Here is a 24,798-nt window from a genome sequence, read left to right on the forward strand (position 1 = left end):
TGGCTCAACAGTTAAAAGCATTTTAACTGTGGACCTGGGTTCAGTTCCTAGCATTTATATAATGGAATACAACCATCTATTATTACAAGGGCACTGGACATGCATGTGGAACACAAACATGCAAGTAAAACACGCATACACACAAAAACACATCTAAAACAAACAAACAAACAAACAAACAACTGTTAGAAGCCAGGCGGTGGTGGCACATGCCTTTAATCTTAGCACTTGGGAAGCAGAGGCAGGCAGACTGCTGTGAGTTCAAGGACAGCCTGGTCTTGAAAAACCAAAACTAAACAAAAAACAAAACCAAAAGAAAACTAAAACAAAACAATAACAACAAACTGTTAAGAGACTATAATCAAGGTTCAACCATTTAAAAAGAAGTAACAATAATTTTCAATATACAAATGTCTATATATGATCACATCTGGCTAGAATTCTGCTTCTTTATAAAATAACTAAAACATATTCTCTTTAATTCTTGTCCTACCTAGGGCCAGTGTGTCCTCCCATGAAGAGTTCCCACAGACACTGATATCTCTGTAAGAGGACAGCTGACACTAAAAACTGGACATCACTGCAATACTCAGGAAGACTTCATTTTGAAAGGTACCCATTTTATTTTAGTTTTTCGAGACAGGGTTTCTCTGTATAGTCCTGGCTGTCCTGGTACTCTCTCTGTAGATCAGGCTGGCCTTGAACTCAGAGATCCTCCTGCCTCTGTCTCCTGAGTGCTAGGATTAAAGGTGTGCACCACCACTGTCCAGCAAAAGGTACCCATTTTAAAAGGGTAGAAACTTAGAACTAAGTCCTATAGGGGAAGTCTGTGCTTTAAGCATGGACACCTGGCCCCAAGGCATCAATCTATCAACCAGAAAAGTTCCTTTTGCCACTGGATATAGATAACACACAGAACTGGATCCCTAACTCACTCTAGACAACTCAGTTCCAAATGTGAAAAGCAAAGTTTTCAAAGGTAACACTAAAAAAGACTGCCTCCAAGGTGGGGCTGAGGATCAAATCTGTGTCAATCACTCAACACTAAGCCACAGAACCAGCCCAATACTTTCTCCTTTTCCCTACAGTTTTTTGATAGCAGTAGCTCAGGCTGGCCTCAAACTTACATTCCTCCTGCCTCAACTTTGTGGGTAGTGGGACTGCCCCAGAATTTCCTGAGAGGAGCAAACATGAAAAGAGCAAGATGCCTGATACACTCTGGTGCCCTGGTAAAGCACAGACTGGGCCATAAGCTGCTCAACTGTAAAGGAGAGGAAACTCGGACGCAGTCAGGAGGCTGTTTAAGGATGAAGTGAGTCATGAGTGTGAAAGTGCTGTACCAGCACCTGGCAGAACAGGCTGTTGGCATTGGCCATGACTGAAATAGCATATAAGTTGTTCTTATTAAAGATCTCATCATTAATAGATTCTAGATCATACTCACTTCTAAGACATAACTAAGGAAGGGCTACACTGAATGCAGAACAAAGGTGAAAATTTAACTCAACAGTTATCAAGCTCACACTTTGATAGCCTTCCAATCCTCACCATAAGCTCAAAACCATTATGATCAACTTGTAAGCAATGACAGAAAAGCATCTCCCCCATCCTGCTATCAGCAGGCAGGAAGAGGCAGCAGATATAGGTCACACTGTTCTTTGAGTTTGTTTCTCTCTATTAAGAAAGCTAGGCTGGAGCTGGGTGTGGTGGCGCACACCTGTAATCCCAGCACTTGGGGAGGCAGAGGCAGGCAGATCTCTGTGAGTTCGAGGCCAGCCTGGTTTACAAAGTCCAGGACAGCCAAGGCTACACAGAGATATCCTGTTTCAGGTTAGGGGGTGGGGGGAAGGAACAAGAGCCATCATTTTTGTTTCTCTAAAAAACAGTAACTGTGCTCAAGAACTCATTATTGACTTCCTGATTCTGTCTCTAGCTTGCCATTTCTTTGTTGAGAACCGATAACCTCTGTTCTTCCGACAGATCAAAATCTGTAGCCCAGCTGGGTGTGATAGTGCACACCTTTAATCCCAGCACTTGGGAGGCAGAGGCAGGTGGATCCCTGTGAGTTCAAGGGCAGCCTGGTCTACAAAGTGAGTCCAGGACAGCCAAGGCTACACAGAAGAAACCCTGTCTTGGAAAACAAAAACAAAAAATCTGTTAAAAAAAAAAAATATATATATATATCTATATATCCTTTCCTCCCCTCCTTCAAGAAGGTGTTATAGACCCCTTTCCTTTCCTTTCTCTTCCTGCACCTCTCTTAAATGCTAAGTAAGTTCCAGGCTGTGTTTACTATTATAAACAATGTTTTCCCATTATGGACAGAAACTTATTGGAACAGTCTGCCCTGCCCCAACTTAAACCTTGATAGGACTGGCCTGTGACTATTACAAGGGTAGATTTCCTGTCTCCTTACAAGTCAAATCCCCCGGCTTTTAGCACACAGATGTTAAATAAACGTCTGCTGAATGAATAAGTGGAGTTGTGTTATACTTCCTCTCAAGCACTGCCGAGTTTATCTTTCAGATTCACTTTCACTTTTATGAGGCTTTCAGTTCTAGTGTACTCTATGTTAATACTCCATTATTTCCTTAAAAGGAAAACTAAAAGATAATGTTAAGGAAATGGCAAAGGAGGGACTCAATAACAACAGGAGTGCTTTAGAGAGGTGGAGTGCAGAGTAAGAGTATGGTGAGAGGTTAAGTGGAGCCACAGTGGAAATCCTGTTGTTTGTTTCAGTGAAAGGATAACAGTACTTCTTCGTGTGCACAGATATTAGCCAGTTTCTCTACTGTCCTGCTCCTGGTCCTTGCCTTAGAAGGAGAGTAACTTTGCAGTGGGCTGACAGGGCCCTCAGTTTGATCCCAGAAGTGGATGGAAATTTTAAAAATTAAATTTGAAATGACTAATTCAGTTTTTGTGTTTTTGCTTTCTTCAGTCTGCCTCCTCCCCCCCTGCCCGTTTTAACAACCAAAACCCCGTTCTTGGCTTATTAGAGCATCCTAGATTAAAAAAACAAGTGCTGTAAGATCTTTAAATGGTCATTTGTCACTTAGTGAAAATATGCCTGTAATAATCCTAGCAACTGGAGGCTGAGGCAGGAAGGATTCTGATTGGAAAGCCTGTCTGGGCTATATGGTAAGTTCCAGAGCATGCTAAAAAAACAAAACAAAGAAACAAGTAGCCAACCTCATTATTTTTGACAGAGAATACAGTTTCTTTTGCATACAAGAGAATAAAGCGATTACACATCTACAGTTGGTGTACATGCCTGCTTTGATAACTGTCTCTACACCTCTATAGTTGGTGCATGTACCTGCTTTAACAACGTTCTCTAGTGTTTGAACAGGGTTATCTGTTGATTTAAAGATCCTAGAAACATTAACTACCTTGATTGTCTCTCTTCTTTTGCAACACAATGGCCAGACTTGCTTAGATTTTTTTTTTTCCTTCAAGTAATACTTGTAGTAGCAAAGTAGAAACCAATTTCCTCAAACAGGAACATAAAGGATAAATTCTAATTTATTTGGTGCAGGAGCTGTAACTCGGGGCCTTAAACATACTAAGTAAGTGCTACCATTGAACTAGCTTTAGTCCTTTTTATGCATTTTCAGATCGGATCCCACCAAGTTGTACAGGCATTTCTGAGATTTGAAATGAAGGTATCTGTCATTCCTGACAGGTGTAAGAAATCACCAACACTGAAGTACTATAAGACCTTGGGTAAGGCATACTGAGATTAACTAAAATAACAAGGAAATTTAATTATTTATACTTCTGAAAAAGCAAGCTCAATGCTTCAGTCTTTGAGGGAATCTGAAATGGGAAGGTTCTATTCTGCCTCCGCATTTGTACAGCTAGTGTGCGGCTGAGTGTGGGGTGGAGGACTTGTATTGACTGACAAGAGTGAGAGACATAAATACTATTCCCCTACCCTGACGTGTAGGGATACCTTAGGAAACAGCCACAGGCATTCGTTCTTCCTGCACTGTGGGTTGATACTTCTCATTCAAATTAGTCTGTGCCAACACTCACTCTTTTTCTTCCTTCCTTCTTTCTTTCCTGTTGCTTTTGAGCCAGAACTTCTACTTTTTGCCCAGACTGGCCTTGAACTTTTAGTGATCCTCTTACATTTGCATCCCAGTGTTGAGAGAATAATGAGCTACCATATCTGGCTTGTGCATGTGTGTGTGTGCCTGTGTGCATGTGTGTGTGTGTGTGTGTGTGCATGTGTGTGTGTGTGCCTGTGTGTGCATGTGTGCGCGTGCGATTTTGTTTTCTTTTTTTTTAGTTGGGTAGGTGGGCAAGGTCTCACTCTGTAGCCCAGGTTGGCCTGGAACTCACTGTGTAATTATTTCCTCAACTGAAACTCTCTTTTAGGAAGGAAGTTTTTTTTTTTTTTTTTTTTTTGTCAGACTTGAGAAGCTAAGAGAATTTAGAAGGAGGCCCCAAAGCTTGAAAAGACATCAAATTTAATGCTTCTCCCCAAGATTAAAGATTACAGAAGCAGTAATAACCCTGATGTTGGGGAGGACTGTCCTGTGGAACTGTCTACAAAATAGGTAGGTGCTCCAGGGATGCTGTTTGTCAGTTGTCAACCTTGCAAGGTGGCTTTTCAGTGATGCAGCTGCCTTTACATCACCAAAACTTTTTAAGTAACCACAAACTACTTGGCTCACCAAGGTGAACATAGGTTAAGTAGTCTCTTTGGTCTGTTGTTGGTGTTATACCTGGGGTGAATAGACATTCACTCATATTTCCCCAGGAAAAGTCACACAACAGTTGCAGAGGTTGCCCTTGAACTTGAAACAATTCTCCTATCTCTGCCTCACAAATGCTGAGAATTGAGGTATATACCACTAAGGCCCATCAGATTATTTCATCTTAATTGCCAATAATAACCTCACTGAAAAACACTGCACAAATTCTGGAATTACTCTAAATGATGGGAAAAGGAAAAGAGGAAACCCAGGGGAATAGGTCAGCAATATGAATGCTGGTCCTGTCCTGTCCTGTCTTGCTCAATCATTTCATAAATGGTAAATAATAGCAGGACCTCAATTCTTCTTACAAATTACAAATAAAGTAAAAGGAAATGATGAAAAATACAAATTCAGAGCTTTGTGTAGCCTTTGCTGTCCTGAACTCACTTTGTATACCAGATTGGCCTCAAACTCACAGAGATCTGCCTGCCTCTGCCTCCCTGAGTGCTGGGATTAAAGGCTGGAGCCACCATACCCAGCTAAAACTCTTAAAAGCGACATTTAATAGTCTATCTGAGGTGTTTCTGCTAGGATGTGGGACAGTCTTAATAAACCTGGAGGGGATGGAAACAGAAGCACATCATAGTGCTGTGACACTGTAGATATGCCTTGTGTACACACACACACACACACACACACACACACACACACACACCTTCCACAGTTTACTTCATTTTATAGTTATTGTTTGATTTCTTTATGCAAACATCACTCATTAAAGGTTGAATCTACTCCCTAAGAACAGATGGTCTAACTAGTGAAACTTAACCATCAACTGAAAGGAAAGTCCAGTTAAAACAACATGGTAGATTTGGCCAATGTAGGCCTGTATTCCCAGCACTTAGGAAACTGAAGCAAGTGGATTGAGCTTAAAGAGACTGTCCCAAAAACTTATATACAGCAAAACAATGGAAAGGAGACAGAGTAAGCTTCTTGGAGGTGACAAGGAAGTGAGTCTCAAAAGAAATTTGACAGAAGGAATAAGGAAAGACCTTTTAGGCCGACAGCTCAGCATAAAGAATGACGCGGAAGTGAACTTCAGGATGACAGAGTAAACCTGGGGCTTTAACAACATGGCACAGGGAAAGCCTGTGGTAGGAGATAAGTTGCAAGGTCTAAACTACTGTCCTAAATTGTATTCCCAGATCATCACTGATGTTTTCACAATAGCAATAGTCTAATCTCTGGAAGGAAGACTCAGATTATAGCACAACCTTATTAGAACTCCCTTTAAAGCCTTCTTCCTAATCTCAGGGACAATAATTACTGTCCCGAAGTTACAAAAGCCAAAAAGCAAAGTGTACCAAAGCCTGGCAGCTCCTGACATCTGCTTTCTTACCATACCCAACCCAACCCAACTGCCCTCCAAGTTTCTACCAGAGTGCACAATGCTCTGCAGCCACCCCTGCTGTCACCATCTCAGGACAAACTCTTAATGTCTCTCTTCTGGACAGTGGGTCACAAAGAAGCCACCTGTATTCACTTAGGTTCTCTGTGGTGTTGAAGAAAAAAAGAAAAAGAAAGGAAATGTCCAACTCTAAGGGAATGCTTACATTAGCTTAGCAGCCCTCCAGGTTTTTTGTTTTCAAGGTTTCTCTGTGTAGCCCTGGTTGTTGTGTAGACCAGGCTGGCCTCGAACTCAGAGAGATCCACCTGCCTCTGCCTCCTGTGCTGGGACTAAAGGTGTGCACCATCACTGCCAGTTTTAAAAATAAAAACAAGAGTTTCCGGCCGGGGAATAGCTAGTTGATGAAGTACTTGCCTAAGCATGCATGAAGTTCTGGCACCCAAACCAGTAACTCTCTATTGAGTTCCCCAGATCCTCCAAACCCCCAGAACATGAATGTGGCCTCTGCAGTCTCATGGCCGTAGGCCCTGCATCTAGGCTCTGCAAGGCTCACATGCATATTCTCTCACTTTTCTCCTTCACCACATGGGCCTTCTCCACACCCTGCATTCATCCTGTTTGCATTCACCCTGGTGTGTGAGTGCATGTTACTGACTGCCAGGCTTTTCTGTAAGCTCCAGTGAATGAGATGTTTCTGCCTTTTTGAGGATCACGACTGAGTGGCAAGTGACAGAAGCACAGAAACCAGTAGCCCAACTGTGTCAACTGTGGAAGCCACCATGAAGAAAAGAACAGTGTGCTTCGAGGAAAGGGGTCACAGAAGGCGAAACCTTCCTACTTCACACGGAAAGTTCAGAGGCTCCCATAATGCAGCATTCAAACTGAGCCTTCAAAAGAAAGACAGAAATAAACCTTAACTAGGCAAGATGTGAGAGAAAATACTATTTCTGAAGGTTTCATGTGCCAAGAGCACAGACAGGAATTTCATCATGGAGAGATGCAAATAGAGTTTAAGAATGCAGTAATTCAAAATGAGAAAAAAGGATTTATGTATTCACTGCAGTGAAATCCTTGGACCATGTTAACAAAAGGCTCGAGGGAAGAGCCCAAGGATACAGAGTAAACAGGCAGCCCCCATTCTTCAACCTAGAGGGGTGTATTGATGGCTATGCTCAAGGCTTATATAACTAATGACTCAGCAGAAAGGCGGGCATCATGGACAGCTTCTGTGCCCACTCTACACTGTTAGGAAACTTGGCTGTGCCAGCTGGTGAGAGGAGGGGTCCAAGGACAAGATCTGAGCTTGGCCAATGAAACAGGTCACAGACTTCCCAACAACACACGGCTAAGTTACAGTGAAGAAAAGGAAACCTTTATCCTTAGAAACTAGAATAGGTTCCAACTCAGAGCGGACTAGAGCCAGATGATTCTGGCAGCACTTCATGAACCTAATGCAATCTCTTTCCTTCCTTTTCTTTCTTTTTCTTGAGACAGGGTCTCTCTATTTATTCCTCACTGTCCTGGAACTCTCTATGGAGATCCATTTCTTTAACTTGAAACAAAACTAAAACAACCATTTTAAGATTTAAAAATTAACATGCTTAAATCTGCTAAAATCGAAACCTACATTTTAAAGAGAAAATGTCCATTATTTTGTTTTAGGGACCAAAAATACTTCAGGATTGTTTTGTCTCTCTCCTGTGCTGCCAGGGCTGGATAAAACCCCCAGTTTTGTGCTCTAGGGATAATTTCTACATCTGCCTTTTTTCTACTAATGTATACTGTGCATTAACAATAACAGAAAAAGGTTCCACGACAGAATTGGGTCTGGCAAAGAAAAATCAAACATGAAAGGAAATTCCATGATAAAAGAGGGAAAAGAGATGCAGCTCAAACCACCACTGAACAGCAATGACAATGAAGCCGAGACAGACAGACAGACCTCCACCAACACACATCACGGACACAGCACACAGCTCATCTTGTCTTCCTTCCCATCCACACTCATGCTCTCAGCCTGCTACTGTCCCAGGAGCAATGACCCAGGAACGGGATTAAGGCTTTATTTTTTAACTTCTTCACTGCAGGCTGTAGGAAAATCCTAGGGAAAAAATAAGGTAATTACAACTATTCAAAGGCATTTTTAAAAAGAAGAAAAAGACCTAATTGTGAGTGAGCACCTGATGATTATATCTGAAGGTCACAACTTGAATAAGCAGCAAAAAGACATTTTTCTGGCTCACTTGCTCATCTTTTTCCACAAAACATGATTCTGCCGAATGGATACTGCTAAGGTACAATTCAATGTAGCCAATACAGAAAGAAAAGAAAAGGAAAAAAAAAAAAAAAAAAAAAAAAAAAAAAAAAAAAAAAAAAGAAAAAGGAAAAAATCCTCATCATAACACATTTATCTTACCAAATACCCCTGTCAGGCAGTCTGTTGGTTTTGCTTGCCAAAAAGCCCATTCTTCATTTGTGAACACCAGACAAGCTTGGATCGTGAAAACAAATCACAACCTCTCTTGGCCATAAGATTTTTTCATTTGTTCCAGCTTCCAAATTGCGGAGGAGCAGTGGCAGACTCTGTCACTCTGCATACTGTAAATGAGGGCAGCTACCACTGTGGATGCATCCTTCCCCAAAGGGCTGGGCACAGTGCAGCTTCTAGGCGATCCTTGGCCTTCTCACCTTCAATCTTAGAGAAGCGGCTTGCAAACCACAGGCAGGCAGAGCCGCACCACATCAACATCCTGCATAGCCGATGCTCCGCAGTGCAGTGTCCACCTCGGTCTGCGCAGAGTTCAGTTCTGCATCAACTCAGTAGCCTTACATCTGGGCGTCAGGGAGGACTGTGCTGAATAAAGAGAAAGCTTCAGCCTAACAGGCTGTGTGTGTGGGTGTGGGTGTGTGTGCACGCGCGGGCGCGTGATTGTGCAGTTTGCTAGGGCTGTTAAATGCAAATGAACAGTTTGACTGTGAGAGCAAAGATCACAGACAGAATCTGCCTCTCTGCTCCAGCTGTGAGCATCTTTTATAAAAGACAAAGGCTTCCAACTGGTTGGATTTAAAGCTACAGAACATTATTTTCATATTTACATTGCCTCCTCACTTAAATTATGTATGGCTGAGGACAGCTGACAAAGTAAAAACAATTCTCAATAAAATAATACTTTAGGTAGCTTGTTCCAATAAACACAAAGGAAAGGCAACCTATACAGGTTTCCATCAAGCACCAGGAGACAGTTCCACTTCCCTAATTTCCATCTTTGTTGGAAATCTATGTAAGTGACAACTGAGTAGGGAAAAAAAAATCCAGTGAGCTAGAAATAGGCAAGTGAGCACGAAGCCTGACACTACAGACAGGAGGAACCCCTTCTTGGAAAGTACTGCACTGCACCCCAACTTTGAAATCCCTTAACAGATGCAAAAGCCATGCTCAGGCCTGGGTTTGGTCCGTTTCAGCACTCACTGCTCCACTGCACTAGAGAATGCAACATCTTTTTTTTTTTTGAAACCAGAGCATTTATTTTATGACTGATTGAAATCCTCAAGATGAACTGGATGCTGCAACAGCTGCTCTCTTGGGTTTAGGTGTTGTTCCTTCACGGAATCCATGTCTGAATCTTCGGTAGACAACTTTTAGGTGTCTCATCTGCCTGGTCCCGGTTACATTTCTCCTCTTAGTCTTGGCACTCCAGTTATACTTTCTCTTGCGCTTGGCATGGTAGTCACATTTGCCACAGGTCGACTTCTGAAAGTGGTAGGCCTTAGAGCCACAGTGGCAACACAAAGTGTGTGTCTTATTGCGCTGCTTTCCAAAGGATGACGTCCCTTTCGTCATCTTGCTTCTGCTGCCGAGGCCAAAGATCCAACATCTTTTTGTTGTTTGATTGAGTTGGGCTATGACTAGGTTGGACTCAAGATGGTCCTACTCTGCTTTATCTACAGTCTCACACCTTACAGAAATGAAACCACTGACTTCTGTGTTGTTCTCTATCATTCTCCTCATTCCCTGAGAAAGGGTCTCTTCTTGAACATGAAGCTTGCCCCCACTGCCCCGGAAATTCATCTGTCTCTGCCCCAAAGCTGTCACCTACAGCCACTCCTGACTTCGTGTGGGGTGCTAATGCCATGATCCAGGTCCTCACGCTTTTGAAGCAAGCACTGTGACCCACTTAGCCATCTCCAGCCCTGCCACTGTGATTTCTTTCTTTCTTTTTCTTTTTCTGGTTTTTCGAGACAGGGTTTCTCTGTATAATGGCTCTGGCTGTCCTGGAACTCCTTCTGTAGTCCAGGCTGGCTTCAAACTCAGAGATCCATCTGCCTCTGCCTCCCAAGTGCTAGGATTAAAGGCGTGTGCCACCACCGCCTGGCCCCATCACTGTGATTTCTATTCCTCCAGTTTTTTAGAAATGCAAGTATTTTTTCTTACTCAAAAACAGTAGCTCTTGTCATTTAAATTTTCCTTTCTATTTTTTCTTTTTTTTGTTTTTTTGAGACAGCGTTTCTGTCTAACAGTTCTGACTGTCCTGGAACTTGCTTCATAGACAGACCAGGGTGGTCTTGAACTCATAAAGATCCTCCTGCCACTGCCCCTCCCCCACCCCAGCCCCCCAAGTGCTGGGATTAAAGGCATGTGTTATTTTATTGAGAATTGTTTTTACTTTGTCAGCTGTCCTCGGCCATACATAATTTAAATGAGGAGACAATGTAAATATGAAAATGATGTCCTGTAGCTTATTCACTGTACATTTATGCATACTTTTTGAAAAAGTATACTCAAAAAACAGGCATGAAGCATGCTTGTAATACCAAGGTGGGGGGGGGGGTTGGTAAGCAGGAGAACCAGGAGGTCAAAGCTACCTTGTGAAGCAATGAAAATTTTTAAAAAGGGTTGGGGATATAGTTTAGCTGGTAGAGGTGCCTGGTGAGCACCAAGCTCTGGGTTGTTCTCCAGGACTACAAAAGAAAACAAACAACAAACAGGAACAGAAAAGGGGCAGTTTCCAGGTGTGATTGGGTGTGCTTGTATTTTCATTATTCCAGAGGTAGAGGCAGGAGGGTCAGGAGCTCAAGACTAGCCTGAGTCATACAGGAAGCTCGAGGTCAGTCTGCTACCTAAGACCCAGTATCAACAACAAAGACACAAAACATAAAGTCCTTGACAAATTTAAGGGTTATTCCAACATCTTGATGAATTAAACTGACAGGATGGAATACTGAATCCATGAGCTGCCTAGAGAGGCTGGGCTTGTGGCTACTACAGTTTGGCCATGTACCTTCTTGGCTCTAAAAGAAGGTGACATTTTGGTTTTGCTGACTTCCTGCTACTCTCAATATTGTTCTTTGTCTGATTCTGGTTTTGTTTCTGGTTTATGCATTGGTTATTAATAAATCCTCCCGGATGACAGCTCTGAAAAAAATTTGGTTTTACTGTTTAACTGGTCTCTGGAGAAGACTGGCAGGTATCTATTTTCTCAGTGGGGCAAGAAACCAGAGGCAATTCAGTTAGGCTTTTCTTTTAGCCAGTTACTTATGCTGAGTAGTTCACCCGAGAATTCCATACACGGTGGAGATGGAGCTCTTCTAGATGGGGACTAGTGAGGTCTAATGACTGTGTGTTTACTTTGGGACAATGGCTGAGAAACTGTCAAAACCATGTCCACAGATCTCTACCTGCGCCATGGCCTATTTGTTTTTGTTTTTTCGAGACAGGGTTTCTCTGTGTATACCTGGCTGTCCTGGACTCGCTTTATAGACCAGGATGGCCCATGACCTTTTATTATGTTAGCATGAAATGTCTTCCTATCTTGCAGGGTATTAATTAAGTTAGGATTTCAATGTCTCTGTTCACCTCCCTAGACAGGATTTTTTTATATCCCAGTCTGCCTGAAATCCCTATATAGTCTCTCTCTTTTTTCAATTTATTTTATTTTTAAAATTAATTTATTCACTTTACATCCTGATTGTAGCCCCCTCCCTCCTTTCCTCCCAGTCCCATCATCTCTTCCTTTCCCCCTCCCCCTTCCCCTATTCTTCAGAAAAGAGGATCCTCCCGGACGCCCCCCACCCCCAGCTCATCAAGTCACATCAGGACTGAGCACATCCTCTTCTCCTGTGGCCCCAGGTAGGGCCTCCAGGGGAGAGTGATCAAAAAACAGACAAATCAAGTCCATGTCAGAGGGAGCCCCCATTCCCCTTACTAGGGGATCCACAAGAAGCTTGAGCTGCCCATCTGCTACATCTGTGTAGGGGGCCTAGGTCCTTGGCTGGTGCTTCAGTCTCCACAAGCCCCCTGGCTCTGTTGGTCTTCTGGTGGTGCTCCTTCCCCCTCTGGGTCCTTTTATTCTCCACCCAGCCTGTCCCCACTATTCCACAAGACTCCCTTATACTCTGCCCAAAGTTTGGCTGTGAGTCTCAGCATCTCTTTTGATTCACTACTGGGTGAAGCCTCTCAGAGGACATTTATGCTAGGCTCTGGTATCCTTAATAGTGCCAGAAGTTGGCTTTCTCTCATGCGATGGATCTCAGATTGGGACAGGCATTGGTTGGACATTCCTTCAATCTCCGCTTTATCTTTATCTGTGCACATCTTGTAGGCAGGTAAATTTTGGGTCGAAGTTTTTGTGGATGGGTAGTGTTCCTCTTCCTACACTAGGAGTCCTGTCTAGTTAAGAGAGATTCCTCTTTAGTCTCCATGACCCCTGCTACTAGGAATCTCAGCTAGAGTCACCCCACATCCTCACAGAAGCCTACTAGAAAAGATCATCCTGAGTGAGGTAACCCAAACCCAGAAAGACACACATGGTGTGTACCCACTTATAAGGAGAGTTTAGCCATACAGTATAGGATAAACATACTATACTCCACATACCCAAAGAAGGTAAATAACAAGAGAGGATGTTTGAATCTCCCTCAGAAGAGGAAATAGAATAGACCGTGGAAGTGATTGAAGAGAGGGACCAAGGTAGGAGAGGGAGTGCTGAGTGAAATGAGGGTGGAGATCAGACCTGGGGAGAATGGGGGCAGGAGGACAGAGGGCCTACAGAGAGAAGAGAAAGCATCTCTGTGACAAGCTTTGTAGTCAGTCTCTCTCTCTCTCTCTCTCTCTCTCTCTCTCTCTCTCTCTCTCTCTCTCTCAGTTTTTCAAGGCAAGGTTTCTTTGTGTAGCCTTGCTGTCTTGGACTTGTTTTGTAGATCATGCTGGCCTCGAATTCCTATGTAGTAGTAACTTTATCGGCTTTCTAAGCTAAATAAGCAAATAAATATCCTTTGAAGTCCCAATAAAATAAAGTCATGACTACTTAATACCTCGAACATGGTAGAAAGGGGAAGAAAAAAAAAAAAAAACCTTATAGTTCAGAAACATTTAAAGAATTCAAATCTGCAGTCTGGGGAAGAGTTCAGTGGCAGATGTGTAGTTAATGTGGGTGACACCTGGAGTTTAAGTCCAAGAGTAAAATGATAGAAAAAGAAAATCACCATGCACACATTTATGTACTTGGGTAGAACTCTGTAAATCAAGCCTGCGTTGCTGCATGTATTCTTATTTCACTTGGGTTTATTCTCTGATGTATAGAAAAATTCACTTGAACTTTCTAAACTTAAGACTTATAGACCAAAAAAAAAAAGAGAATATTACTCTTATTATAGTGTTTGTATTCAATAAAACGAATGTCAGCGTGTTGGGCATGGGCATACCGTATAGGCTCAGCACTTAAAGGTTGAAAAAGCTGGGATTGCTGAGTTCAAGGCCAGGGAGGATGTCTCAAAACACAAAACAAAATCTAGGCATGGTTGTGAAGCCTATTTTTTAAAAGATGCATCTACTTATGTATTTTATGTGTATGAGTATTCTGTCTTTACACATCCCAGAAAAGGCAATCAGATCCCATTACAGATGGTTGTGAGCAGCCATGTGGTTGTTGGGAATTGAACTCAGGACCTCTGGAAGAGCAGCTAAGTGCTCTTAACTACTGAGTCATCTCTCTGGCCCAGTAGTGGAGTCTTGTGATCACAGCATTTGTGAGGCTGAGGCAGTAGGACTGTTACAAGGTTAAGGCCAATCTGGTCTACACAGGGAATTCCAAGGTACACAATGGTACACAATGAGACATCATATCATAATCCCCCAAGAGACACACGCATGCACGAATGCATGCGCGTGCACGCGCACACACACACACACACACACAAAATGGTAATGCTTTTATGGTCAGCATGTACCCTGACAATGGGAATAGAGGATGTCTCGGACTCTGTCACCTGCCTCTGGACCCCTTTCCCTTAGCTGGGCTGCCTTATCAGGCCTCAGTGGGAAAGGATAGACTTAGTCCTACTGCAACTTGAGATGCCAGGGTGGGTTGGTATCCCTTGGGGGCCTCCCCTTCTCTGAGGAGAAAAGGGGGAAGAAGGGGAAGGGAGCATGATGGTGGGACTGGGACTGAGAGGTGAGGAAGGAGGGGTCTGGCATCAGGCTGCAAAGTGATTAAATAAATAAAATTTTAAAAAAATCCAATTTATACAAGGCTGTCCATGTGTGTGCATATACATGTACTCATATAAGCACCCTAAATTGCAAGATCCTAGGACTTTTCTAGTGAAAGAGCCTTATTTCACAATAAGAAATAAAAATGCTAGCACAGTAACTGAACTCCTGTTACTATCTAGTTACCAGGACTGGCACCACAGCCAGGCCTCCTGAGGCCCAGCTCTCAGCAGTGCTACTTTTCACTTGAGAGACAACTGAGACTCTGGCAAGAGCACACAGCCTAGAGCCTTGTCCTCCAAAGTGGAAATGCTCCTGTTCAGTCTGAACCCTGACCTCATGGCCAGTGAGAACAGAGGTTTGTCCCATTCTAATCCTGTTTTCACACCTCAAACTAGCTCAGCATGGCTCTTAGATTTGTTCATTGTAAATGCCAAAGGTTATTCTCAGTTGTAAATCCTCCATTTAGCCCCCAAACTCAGAGAGGTAATCTGGAATATAATTAATTCAATGGAGAATAACAAGAAAGCAAGTAACACAGGCAATTTACCATTCTTCCACAAGGGGAAATCATAAGATAAACAAGCATTGGGCAGTTTCATTAAGAACCATCCCTGGGAGGTGGAGAAATAGCTCAACTCTGGTTGGCTATAGTTAATACTGGCTGCTCTTGCAAAGGACCAGGGGGTGTGATACCTTCTTCTGGGTAGAAAGGAGACATTGATTTAGGAAAAAAGGAGATAAAGAGTTCTGTCCTCTTTTATTTCTCCAATCTTGTGACCTGGTTCTGCATTTTAAAAATGAAATTTAAGGGGCCGAGGAGAAGGCTTAGTCAGTAAAGTCTTGCTTATCTTGCAAGACTGAGGTTCTGAGTTTGATCTCTAGCACACACATAAAATAGCCAGGTGTGGGGGCACACATATAGTGTGCTAGGTGTAGGGGCACACATATAGTGTGCTAGGTGTGGGGGCACACATATAGTGTGCTGGTGAAGGCAGGGGCAGCCAAATCCTGGAGCTTGCTGGTTAGCCAGCCTATCTTACATAGTGAATTCTGGGTTCATGAAGAGACACAGTCATAAACAGGCAAGGTAGACAGCTCCTAAGGAACAACACCTGAAAGTGACCTCCAGCCTCCACGTGCCAAAGGCTTTAATGTGAAGAAACTTTATTATATTATAAAAAAACCTAGCCACATAATAAAGCAACAGTCTGATGTATATAAAACTTAGGTTTAAACTACATTGTATTTTAAACTTGAAAGTATTCTTAGTATAGCAACTGTATATGGCCAAGTTTGTTCTAAGTTGCCATGATAAACACTTGAGCATCTATAGAACAAGCTCATATAATACTGTCAAGGAATCGCTAGAATATCTGTATCACACATGTGGCCTTAACATAAATATATAAAGGTGTGGCCATTACAAAGTAACTGAGAAAGGAAAAGGGCAGAAATCTTTAGAATGGACCAATCTGTGAAAACATTAAAAAAATTAAAAAATATTTAAAATGTAGATGACCTCAACAAATATAATGACTTCTACCCTGAATGCATGCAAGTGTCTACAACTGAGCTAAAAACCCTGTTAGGTCACCCCAGCTCTAGAGATATCTCTACTGTTACAAGTTAATGCAAGTACTAGGTAAAGGCAACTGAAATGTTTCAGTTCTGTCTTATGTTTCTGCTCCACATTGGTACTGGTGGAAAACAAAACGTAACTCTGACGGTGTTTGCCCTACCTCTTACAGCTCTTCTATGAATACTTTGCTTTATACTAATCCACTCACCCTGCACTACCATTCTTTTTAAAATTTTTTTTCACCTCACAGATTTATAATTTTAATTATGTGTGTTTGTAAATGCGCATGCAATTTTCCATGGTGGGCAGAGGTGTCAGATCCCCTAGGTCTGGAGTTACAGGCAGTTGAGATTCATTTGTTGTGAGTGCTGGGATCCAAACTTGGGTCCTCTGCAAGAGCTGTGTGCATTCTTACCTACTGTGCCATCTCTTCAGCTCATGTACTAGCATTCTTAATAAAACATTGATAAGTAAATTGACCTTTTAGAACTTCAGAACAAACACAAGATGTGCCAGGATTTAAGGATTCAAGATTCAGAACAAACAGAAAAGGAGAGTATAGATCAGAGGCACAAATCTGCTAATAAAGCTGACATTAAAAACATCAAACTGCAGAGTGAAAAATCTGCTTGAAGCTTAAGTCCAACTGCTTACCAGCAAACTGTATTAATTTTAGAATCAAGGGGGAAAACTCTCTAAAGAATTGGCTTTGCTTTTTTAAAAAAAAGCATGATCTCCTAGAAAGTATTTATGTATTGTTTATAAAACCTATCTATAGTGAACTCAATCTAATGGTTCAGTTTTCTATCCAGAACTAAAGATGAAATGTGAGCATGGGGGAATGTTGCATAAAGCTGGATATCTTCCTGTTTAGTTCACTGCACAGACCTGGGCTGTTGATCTAAAGATGAAAATTAATACAGAGATGTACATATTGCTCATAATCCAGGAAACCATCGTGTCACAGGAAAAGGCCTGAAAACAAGTAGCTCAATGATAAGAATCCTTTTATTAAAAGAATGTGAGAAATATTTCAAACTGGCTTTAGCTCAAATTCCTATTTGTTATGCATGCTTGGCATCTTCACATTTAACCCAAGCCTTTCCCAATCTGCTAAGGCAAAAGAAACGCTTTTGTTCACTGAAGGAAATGCTTATTTTCCGGTAACTTTTTACCCTGAAACACTCAGGATAACATCTATTCTGCATGGAAACAGGCCCCATACCCAAGTGTTGGAACACTCTAGTATGAGCCAAGCATGCCTTACACAGCCACACAAACCCCCTTTGCATTTTTGCCCAAATAACTAGGAGTGAAACAAGCAGCTAGGAAACACAACAGGATTCTCTATTATCTCAACCTCACTGTCTTAAAATAGCACATGCCCTGGCTGAGCTCTGCTGCTTAAAAGTGCTAAGTTCCAGAAGCTCAGTCAGTTTCCTGTGTCTGGGAAACCAGCCCCCCACTTAAAGCCGTATAACTAAAGAAACAAGATTTATAGAAAGAGACAGATACACACACATATACAACATACGGTTTCCGAGGAGAGTGACGGTTCCATGCTTGTGAGGGAGGAGAAGGACTATGCCGAGCAAACCCTGGGCTTCTCCCAGGTTTGAACATGCTGTACTGTGGCATGAGGTCAGCAGACTGACTCTAGCCCTGTGAGGCTCAATTCTACCCTGACAAAGCAGTATCACTGCAATATGAAGCAAGAGTACCAAGGGCATGTTGGCAGCTGTACAGAATGGCTGTTCTAGAAAGTAATGGCAACTCCAAAACAAGAGCTCCATGCTGTCACATGAGATCATCTCCAGTCTGGTTAAGCAATGACATAAAAAATACCTTCAACACCAATCAAGGGCCGCTCACAGTACTAAAGGATATGAGAAATGTTCTCTTTGAACAGGAAGTGGGGAATCTGAAGAACCCATTGGTTCTCTCGACTGATATCACAAACATACTGGTTCTGATTTGACAGGAAGTTGGGGAACCTCCTGCTTCTGGACTCAGAGCCCTAGTTGAGGAGCTCCAAACCTCTCTCATTTTAATACAGAGCAGGTGGGACACTCTGAAAATATACCTTTGGTAATAAATATATACTAGGACTGCGGTGTGACTAATAACTTCATTTTTCACATCTCCCCAACTTCATGTATACTATTTCTTTTTAGTTCACCAGAAATGTGTGTAAGTGTGGGGCCGAGACTATGGCTTAGCTGGTAGAGAATTCATATGACTCTGGGTTCAGTCCCAGTCCAGTATAAATAGGCATGGTCATAGAACTCTTTAATCCCAGCACTGGATAGGTGGCAAGAGGATCAGAAATTCAAGGTCATCCTTAGCTATATGGAATTTCAGATCGGCCTAGTATACATGAGACTCTGTCTCAAAAAAAAAAAGTTATCTACTTCATCTTTGGTGAGTCACTTTACTGACGTGACTATGTACATAGAGTAACTTCCAGTTCCTTTCACAATCCTGATAGTCATGGGATCTGTAGTGACAGCCCATTTCTTTTTTTGGACACTAAGAATTCATACATACATATGTGGAGGGCAAAGGTCCGTGACAATGGTCATCTTCCTCAAATGTTCTCCACCTTTGAATGTCTTTCATCAAAATGGGAGCTCACAGACTGGCTGAGCAGCAAGCCCCAGGAATCTGTGCCTCTCGCTCCTGAGCAATGTGAGTGCTAACGTGCCACTGTAGCAGGCTTTCTATACGGGCGCTAGGGCCCGGCGCAGGTCCTTCGGCTTGTTCTCTTCAAGGAGTTTGCCAACTGAGCCCTTAGCCTTGCATCTACCTTTTTAAATTTAAATTTTTATTTTATTTTTATTTTTTAAAGATAGGGACTCATCATGTAGCCTTGGTTATCCTGGAACTCACTATATAAACCAGGCTGGCCTTGAACTCAACTCACAGCAACTCACCTGGCTCTGCCTTTAAACACAGGGATTGGAGAGGTTCACTACTATGTCTGGTTCTCTACCAAACCTTGACATGATATACCATGACTTTAAGGTCAAATTATTCCCTAATGTGTTTTAGTTGGAGAACAGATTTTATATCACTTTTAAAACTTCTAGCTTTATGATACGACAGGGCCCATCTTGATGCATGTTTTACAGACATTCATAATAGTAAGTATTCTGTTGTTTCACATGTTCCAGAATCTAGTTTAGAGCAGATGCTCAGCTTTTCTGGATCTTTGCTTGCTTCCTGCCTGCTGGGTTCTATGAATCACTGAGAGAGGAGTGTTGTATCTAACTGTGGACTGACTGACCTTTTCAGTGCTGCCAGCTTCCCTTCCTAGTTTTGCAGCTCTGGTGATGTTAAGAGATTTGATGTTTCTAAGGTGCTCTGGGTAACACTAATGTCAGTGTTATTTTGGCTCTCTCCCCAACCCCTGTGAATAAATGATTTTATTATTTTTTCATATGTCCCCTTACTTTTTATATTCTAGGTATACTAAGATTACTCTTGTAAAAATCTAGGAGGTCTAAGTTCACATAAAGAAAAACACTATTATCTTAGTGGAGCCAACCTGTATGTCCTCACTTTAGATTTTCTGGCCAGCCTTCTGTAGACGGTGTTCCAACATGAGCTAGGTGTCAAAGTCTGTGCAGTGCTAAGCATCTCTGCTGAACATGTGTACCAAGCCCTGATTACCAGTCTGGGTCCTAGCCACGGTCTGAGCCATGTTTTGCTTCTCAAAGCCTATTTGGGGCCAGACTGTGCATGCACAGCCTACGGACACACACAGGCAAGTTGGGAGTTTACTTCCTAAGTCTCCTGCCAATCTAATCTTCTCAGTACTTTCTGGGCAAATGGGGTCCTCCATATCTAGTAAGAAAGTTGGGAAATCATGTACTCTTCTCTCAATCTTGTAATTTCTAGACAGTGACTGCCTGCCACCAAACACAGTCACTGTGGCCTGCTTCTGCCTCCTCGAATGCAGAGATTACAAGCATGTGCCACCTTGCCTGGCCAAGAAAATATTTTAAATCACCTATAAAATGTTTTATCTTTTCTTTCTTTCTCTTTTCTTTTTGCTTTTGAGACAGTCGCTCTATGTAGTACTGGCTAACCTGGAACTCACTATGTAGACCAGGCTGAACTCAGAGATTCTCCTGCCTCTGCCTCCCAAGTGCTGGGATTAAAGGTAGTAGGCTATCACACCCAGGTTGTATGTGGGTTTTAAGTGTCATTATCAAAGGATAAAAAAGTCTACAAAGTAAAATAACTTACAATAAGCTATGGCTAGATATTTAGTGAAGAAAATATTTCATGCATCCTAAAAGAACAGGGCCTTACAGAAATGTATAGTCCTTCAAAGTTACTGGCTCTTTATTCCCTGAGTCACTGAGAACTGCTTCTAGTCAACCCTGCCAGCTTCCTCATGGGAAGTGTCCAATACAGGCATAATATCCAAACTAACAAGCAAGCAAACAAACCAAAAGAAAACAGAAAAACAAAACCAGTTTACTTGGTATTTAATCATATCTTCTATGTTTATACACTGTGCTGCAACTGCTTTCAGCTCAGTCACCTGCTGGAGGGAAAGCAGCCTAGGGCTAACAAGCCTAGGCACTAGGCTAACCCCCTAGGCTTGTGACATGCAGACTGATACACATTTCTTAAACTCTATCCCTGTTAAACAACACATGGTTGTGTAAGCCACTGTGCTAGTTTCACATCACTGTGACAAAACACCCAGGCAAAGCAACTTAAGGAAGAAGAGGTTTACTTTGGCTCCCAGTTAGAAATGTCAGACATCATGCTGGGGTGGGGGCAGAGCTTCTGTCCTGGAGCCTGGGAAGCAGAAGGAATGTCTATGGTTGAGCTCCCCCCTCCCTCACTTCTACTCCAGTCAGGTCTCAGCTAGGGGCGGTGCTGCCACATTCAGGGTGTGACACTCTGCCTTCTTTAATCCAATAACAACACCTCCAGACACACCTAGAGGTGTATTTTACTAATCTCCTGAGTGCTTCTCAATTCAACCAAGTCGACAGTTCAGATGGGTCCCCATACTCAGAATAGAAACTGCCTCTAAAAAAGTGGAACAGAGCAGGGTGCAGTGGCACAGGCCTTTAATCTGAGCACTGGGGAGGCAGAGGCAGGCAGATCTCTGTGAGTTCGAGGCCAGCCTGGTCTACAAAGCAAGTCTAGGACAGTTACGGCTACAAAGAAAAACCATGTCTTGAAAAACCAGAAAAAAAAAAAAAAAAAAAAAAGTGGAACAGATTGAGGAGTGGAACATAAAAGTAAACTCCATCTCATGTAAAGCTTGGCCACTGTTATTAGGTGTTTATTATGTTATTCTCTTTATTTTTCTGCTTAAAATATTTATACTACAAAAAGGAAAAACCATACAACTTAAATGCCAGTTCTGCTGCTAGCACCCATGGTCTGGCTCAATGACTCAGCACCTGTTTGGTACATGTGCGGCCCTGGGTTTAACTCCTAGCAAAGCAAAAGGACATTGACAACCCCAATATTGTGACACTACCTTGGCCAAGTGTATGCACACACTGTTTGCACACACCTGTGATGCTCTGTGCCTATAGCTCAAAAGCTGATCATCCTGGAATTTAACACCATGTTTTAGTATTGAGCCTCAGGCAAGCAATTACGTAACCATTTTCAGAAACAGGATCAGCGCCCTTACGAAAGACTTATTGTAACTCTCTCATCTCTTCTACAGAGGACACAACAAGAAAGCACCATCCAAAAGAGAACAGGCCATCAATAAAAATTAATCTGCTGGCACCTTGATCTTGGACTCCGAAACTGTGGGAAATGAAATTCCTGTTGTTTATATATTACCCAGTCCAAAATACTTACAAATACACAAGTGAGAGCTGAGGATGTGGCTAATGAGAGTTAGCCCAGCATGGTTTGTACAAGGCCTTGGATTCCATCCCTAGTACCACAAAAACAAAACATAACAAAAGTAAAACACACACACACACACACACACACACACACACACACACACACACACACACACACACACACACGGAAAAAAACAAACCAAAAATCCTGTAGGTAGGCATGGTGGCACATACCTTTAATTCCAGCATTTCAAAGTCTCAGACCAGCTAGGGCTTCATAGCAAGATTCTAGCTCCAAAAACAAAACAGTGATGACAACCAAACAGAACTTAGAGTTTCAATGAACACAAGAGTACAATCGCTCATATGGGATTTGTGGACTCAGCGACCACTCACAATAGTCTACTGTTTCGAAGGCTTAGAAGCAATTGGTGAATGCCTCACAGCCTTCAGGGGAAGGGAGAAAACCTGTCAACTTTAGGACTGCATTTCTTCCTTCAGAGCCAGGGGGTTGGGCCTTTACAGTTATTCCATAAACTGTGTGTCAAAAGCACATCTCTGCTCATGCTCTCCAGGACTAGAAACCCTACGGAATGGAGTCAGCTTTTGCACACTATTACATCATCTGTTATAATAACTGGCAAGTTATTAACTCACATTCTATTTTACTTCCAAAAAAGATTTTTAGATAATGCTGATGTGTAATGATAGCACAGGCAACTGCAACACATATGAGGTCAGTCTGGGCTACAGAAACCCTTTTTTCAAACAAAACCAAAACAAGTTTATGTGCATTTAAAAGCTCAATAAGAAATATGATTCAAGGATAAAAAATAATGGAGAACAGAAAGATAATTGAACTACAGATTGAAATAAACTAAGGTTACTATAACTGAGCACTTTGGATTGTTTTCTGGCAACACCAACTTTCACTATAATTTTTCATTAGCTGTTAAAAAAAAAGGTGTTAGAGAGCTGGGCACGGTGGCGTTTGCCTGTAATCCCAGCACTTGGGAGGCAGAGGCAGGTGGATCTTTGTGAGTTCAAGGGCAGCCTGGTCTACAAAGTGAGTCCAGGACAGCCAAGGCTACAGAGAAATTCTGTCTCGAAAAACAAAAAACAAAACAAACAAAAAAAGGTGTTAGAGAATTCACCAGCTACTTAAATGAAGCAAGAAATATGTACATAGATGAGTAAGGAAATTTTTAATAATGATTTTATGAAAGGTAGAAAGATATCCTTCACAGATGATTTCTTATTTATGTCTATAAAGTAAAATCAAGGGCTTGCTGCACAATCAGGGTTCAGTGGCTAGATTCTTATACTTAATAGAGGAACCAGCCAAGGCCTGCAGCTTTTTGGTAATCTTACTTGATATTGGGAAACAGTCTGAGTGACAGACAGCCCATATACCTCTTTGCATAATGGTTTCAAATGTCAGAGTTTAATCTGGGTTTTTAACAGAAGATGGTCAGCGTAAGGTTGAATTGGGGAAAACAGCAAGGGACTATGTAGTAACAGCTAAAAAACCTCCCCTACATTTTAGTTTCTCTTCACAGTCTAACAGGTCCAATGCTGTGTTAAAGAAGTGTTCAAAGAAAGAAGAATTTAGAAAACTATTCTGTGCTCTCAGATCTCTTGATCTTAAACACTAATATAGGAGGAGAATCTTAGATTAAAGATCATTTACATACTGGGCAGTAGTGGTACATGCCTGTAATCCCAGTACGTGGGAGGCAGAGGGAGGAGTTCTCTGAGTTTAATGGTCAGCTAGGGCTACACAGTGAGACCATCTAAAAAAAAAAAAAATTTTTTTTTTTTTAAAGCTGTGCTTGGTGGCATACACCCTTAACCTCAGCACTCAGAAGGTAGAAGCAGGTAGATCTCTGTGAGTTTGAGGCCAGCCTGGTCTACAAAGCCAGTCCAGGACAGCCAGGGCTTCACAGAAAAACCTTGTCTTGAAAAACCAAAAAAAGAGAAGAAAAAAAAATCATTTACATGTAAATGTGCACATGCAAAATGAACAGCTATTTGTTTTCTCTCAACTAATGCTTTCCAGATCAAATGCGCCGCCCCACCCCCCCCAGCCCAGCCCAAGCCCTTTTTTAAAAAAAAAAAAATTCAGTCCTACTTCTGGGACGCTGAGTAGAATAAAAGCAAAGCCAGGTCTCTGATGGTCTTCACAGCACTCAACTGTCTCATGCTGGAAGTAGGTCAGTTATGCACCAGTTACCTTTCCTACTCCATTCTTCTATCTCAAATCCATCCTCTTAGCTCGTTCATGGAAGATTCCATGTAGAAGCTGGAAGTTGATCAGAATTAGAGTTCAGTTCAAAGTCCTGGGCTTCTCTGTGCCAGTGGACACACCAGTATCTCTGACAGCTAAACTCCTTCAAAGAGCAGCAGTTACACCACCACGTCAAGTCAGCAGAAATGGATGCAGCACAGTGACAAAGCCTGATCTTTGTACTTGGTGCCAAAGAGAAAACAGCACAGGACAGATGAAGAAATAAAAGTGGATCTAGTCTTTCTTTAAGAACTCTTTCTCCGCCAGGCGTGGTAGTATACATCTGAAGTCCCAGCACTCGGGGGTGTGGGGGAATTGGCAGAGAGGCAGAGGCAGGTGGATCGCTGTTAGTTCCAGGTCAGCGTGGTCTACAAAGTGAGTCCAGAACAGAGAAACTGTCTTGAAAAACAAAACAAAAAATTCTTTTTCTGGTATGGCTGCTTAGTTTATATTCCTAGACAATGTTTCCCAGCTCCTAGCTCTCAACACAACT

At 42.2% G+C, this 24,798-nt stretch overlaps 2 protein-coding genes across 7 annotated transcripts in view; both read right to left on the reverse strand.

Moving 5' to 3' along the window:
• Tmcc1 (transmembrane and coiled-coil domain family 1) overlaps positions 1 to 24,798 on the reverse strand; it is a 146,358-nt gene that overhangs the window by 18,294 nt on the left and 103,266 nt on the right. Inside the window, exon 1 of one of the 6 annotated variants that reach the window (XM_051155141.1) lies at positions 17,701 to 18,509. The exons of 4 other annotated variants lie outside the window; for them this stretch is intronic. In XM_051155141.1, the coding sequence (XP_051011098.1) occupies positions 17,701 to 17,742 (42 nt within the window). In that variant the 5' untranslated portion in view covers positions 17,743 to 18,509. Of the gene's footprint in view, positions 1 to 17,700; positions 18,510 to 24,798 lie in introns of those variants that run through there. One more of the 6 variants, XM_051155143.1, reaches the window with a different exon arrangement.
• Positions 9,616 to 9,952, reverse strand: LOC127197321 (60S ribosomal protein L37-like). The gene has a single exon (XM_051155145.1). The coding sequence runs from the start codon at positions 9,950 to 9,952 to the stop codon at positions 9,659 to 9,661; it is 294 nt and encodes a 97-aa protein (XP_051011102.1). The 3' UTR covers positions 9,616 to 9,658.

This window comes from Acomys russatus, chromosome 13 (genome assembly GCF_903995435.1).
Source record: "Acomys russatus chromosome 13, mAcoRus1.1, whole genome shotgun sequence".
Classification (NCBI taxonomy): domain Eukaryota; kingdom Metazoa; phylum Chordata; class Mammalia; order Rodentia; family Muridae; genus Acomys; species Acomys russatus.

Coding starts and splice junctions, on each gene's coding strand:
- LOC127197321 (XM_051155145.1), bottom strand. CDS start 9,952: ATGACGAAAGGGACGTCATCCTTTGGAAAGCAGCGCAATAAGACACAC.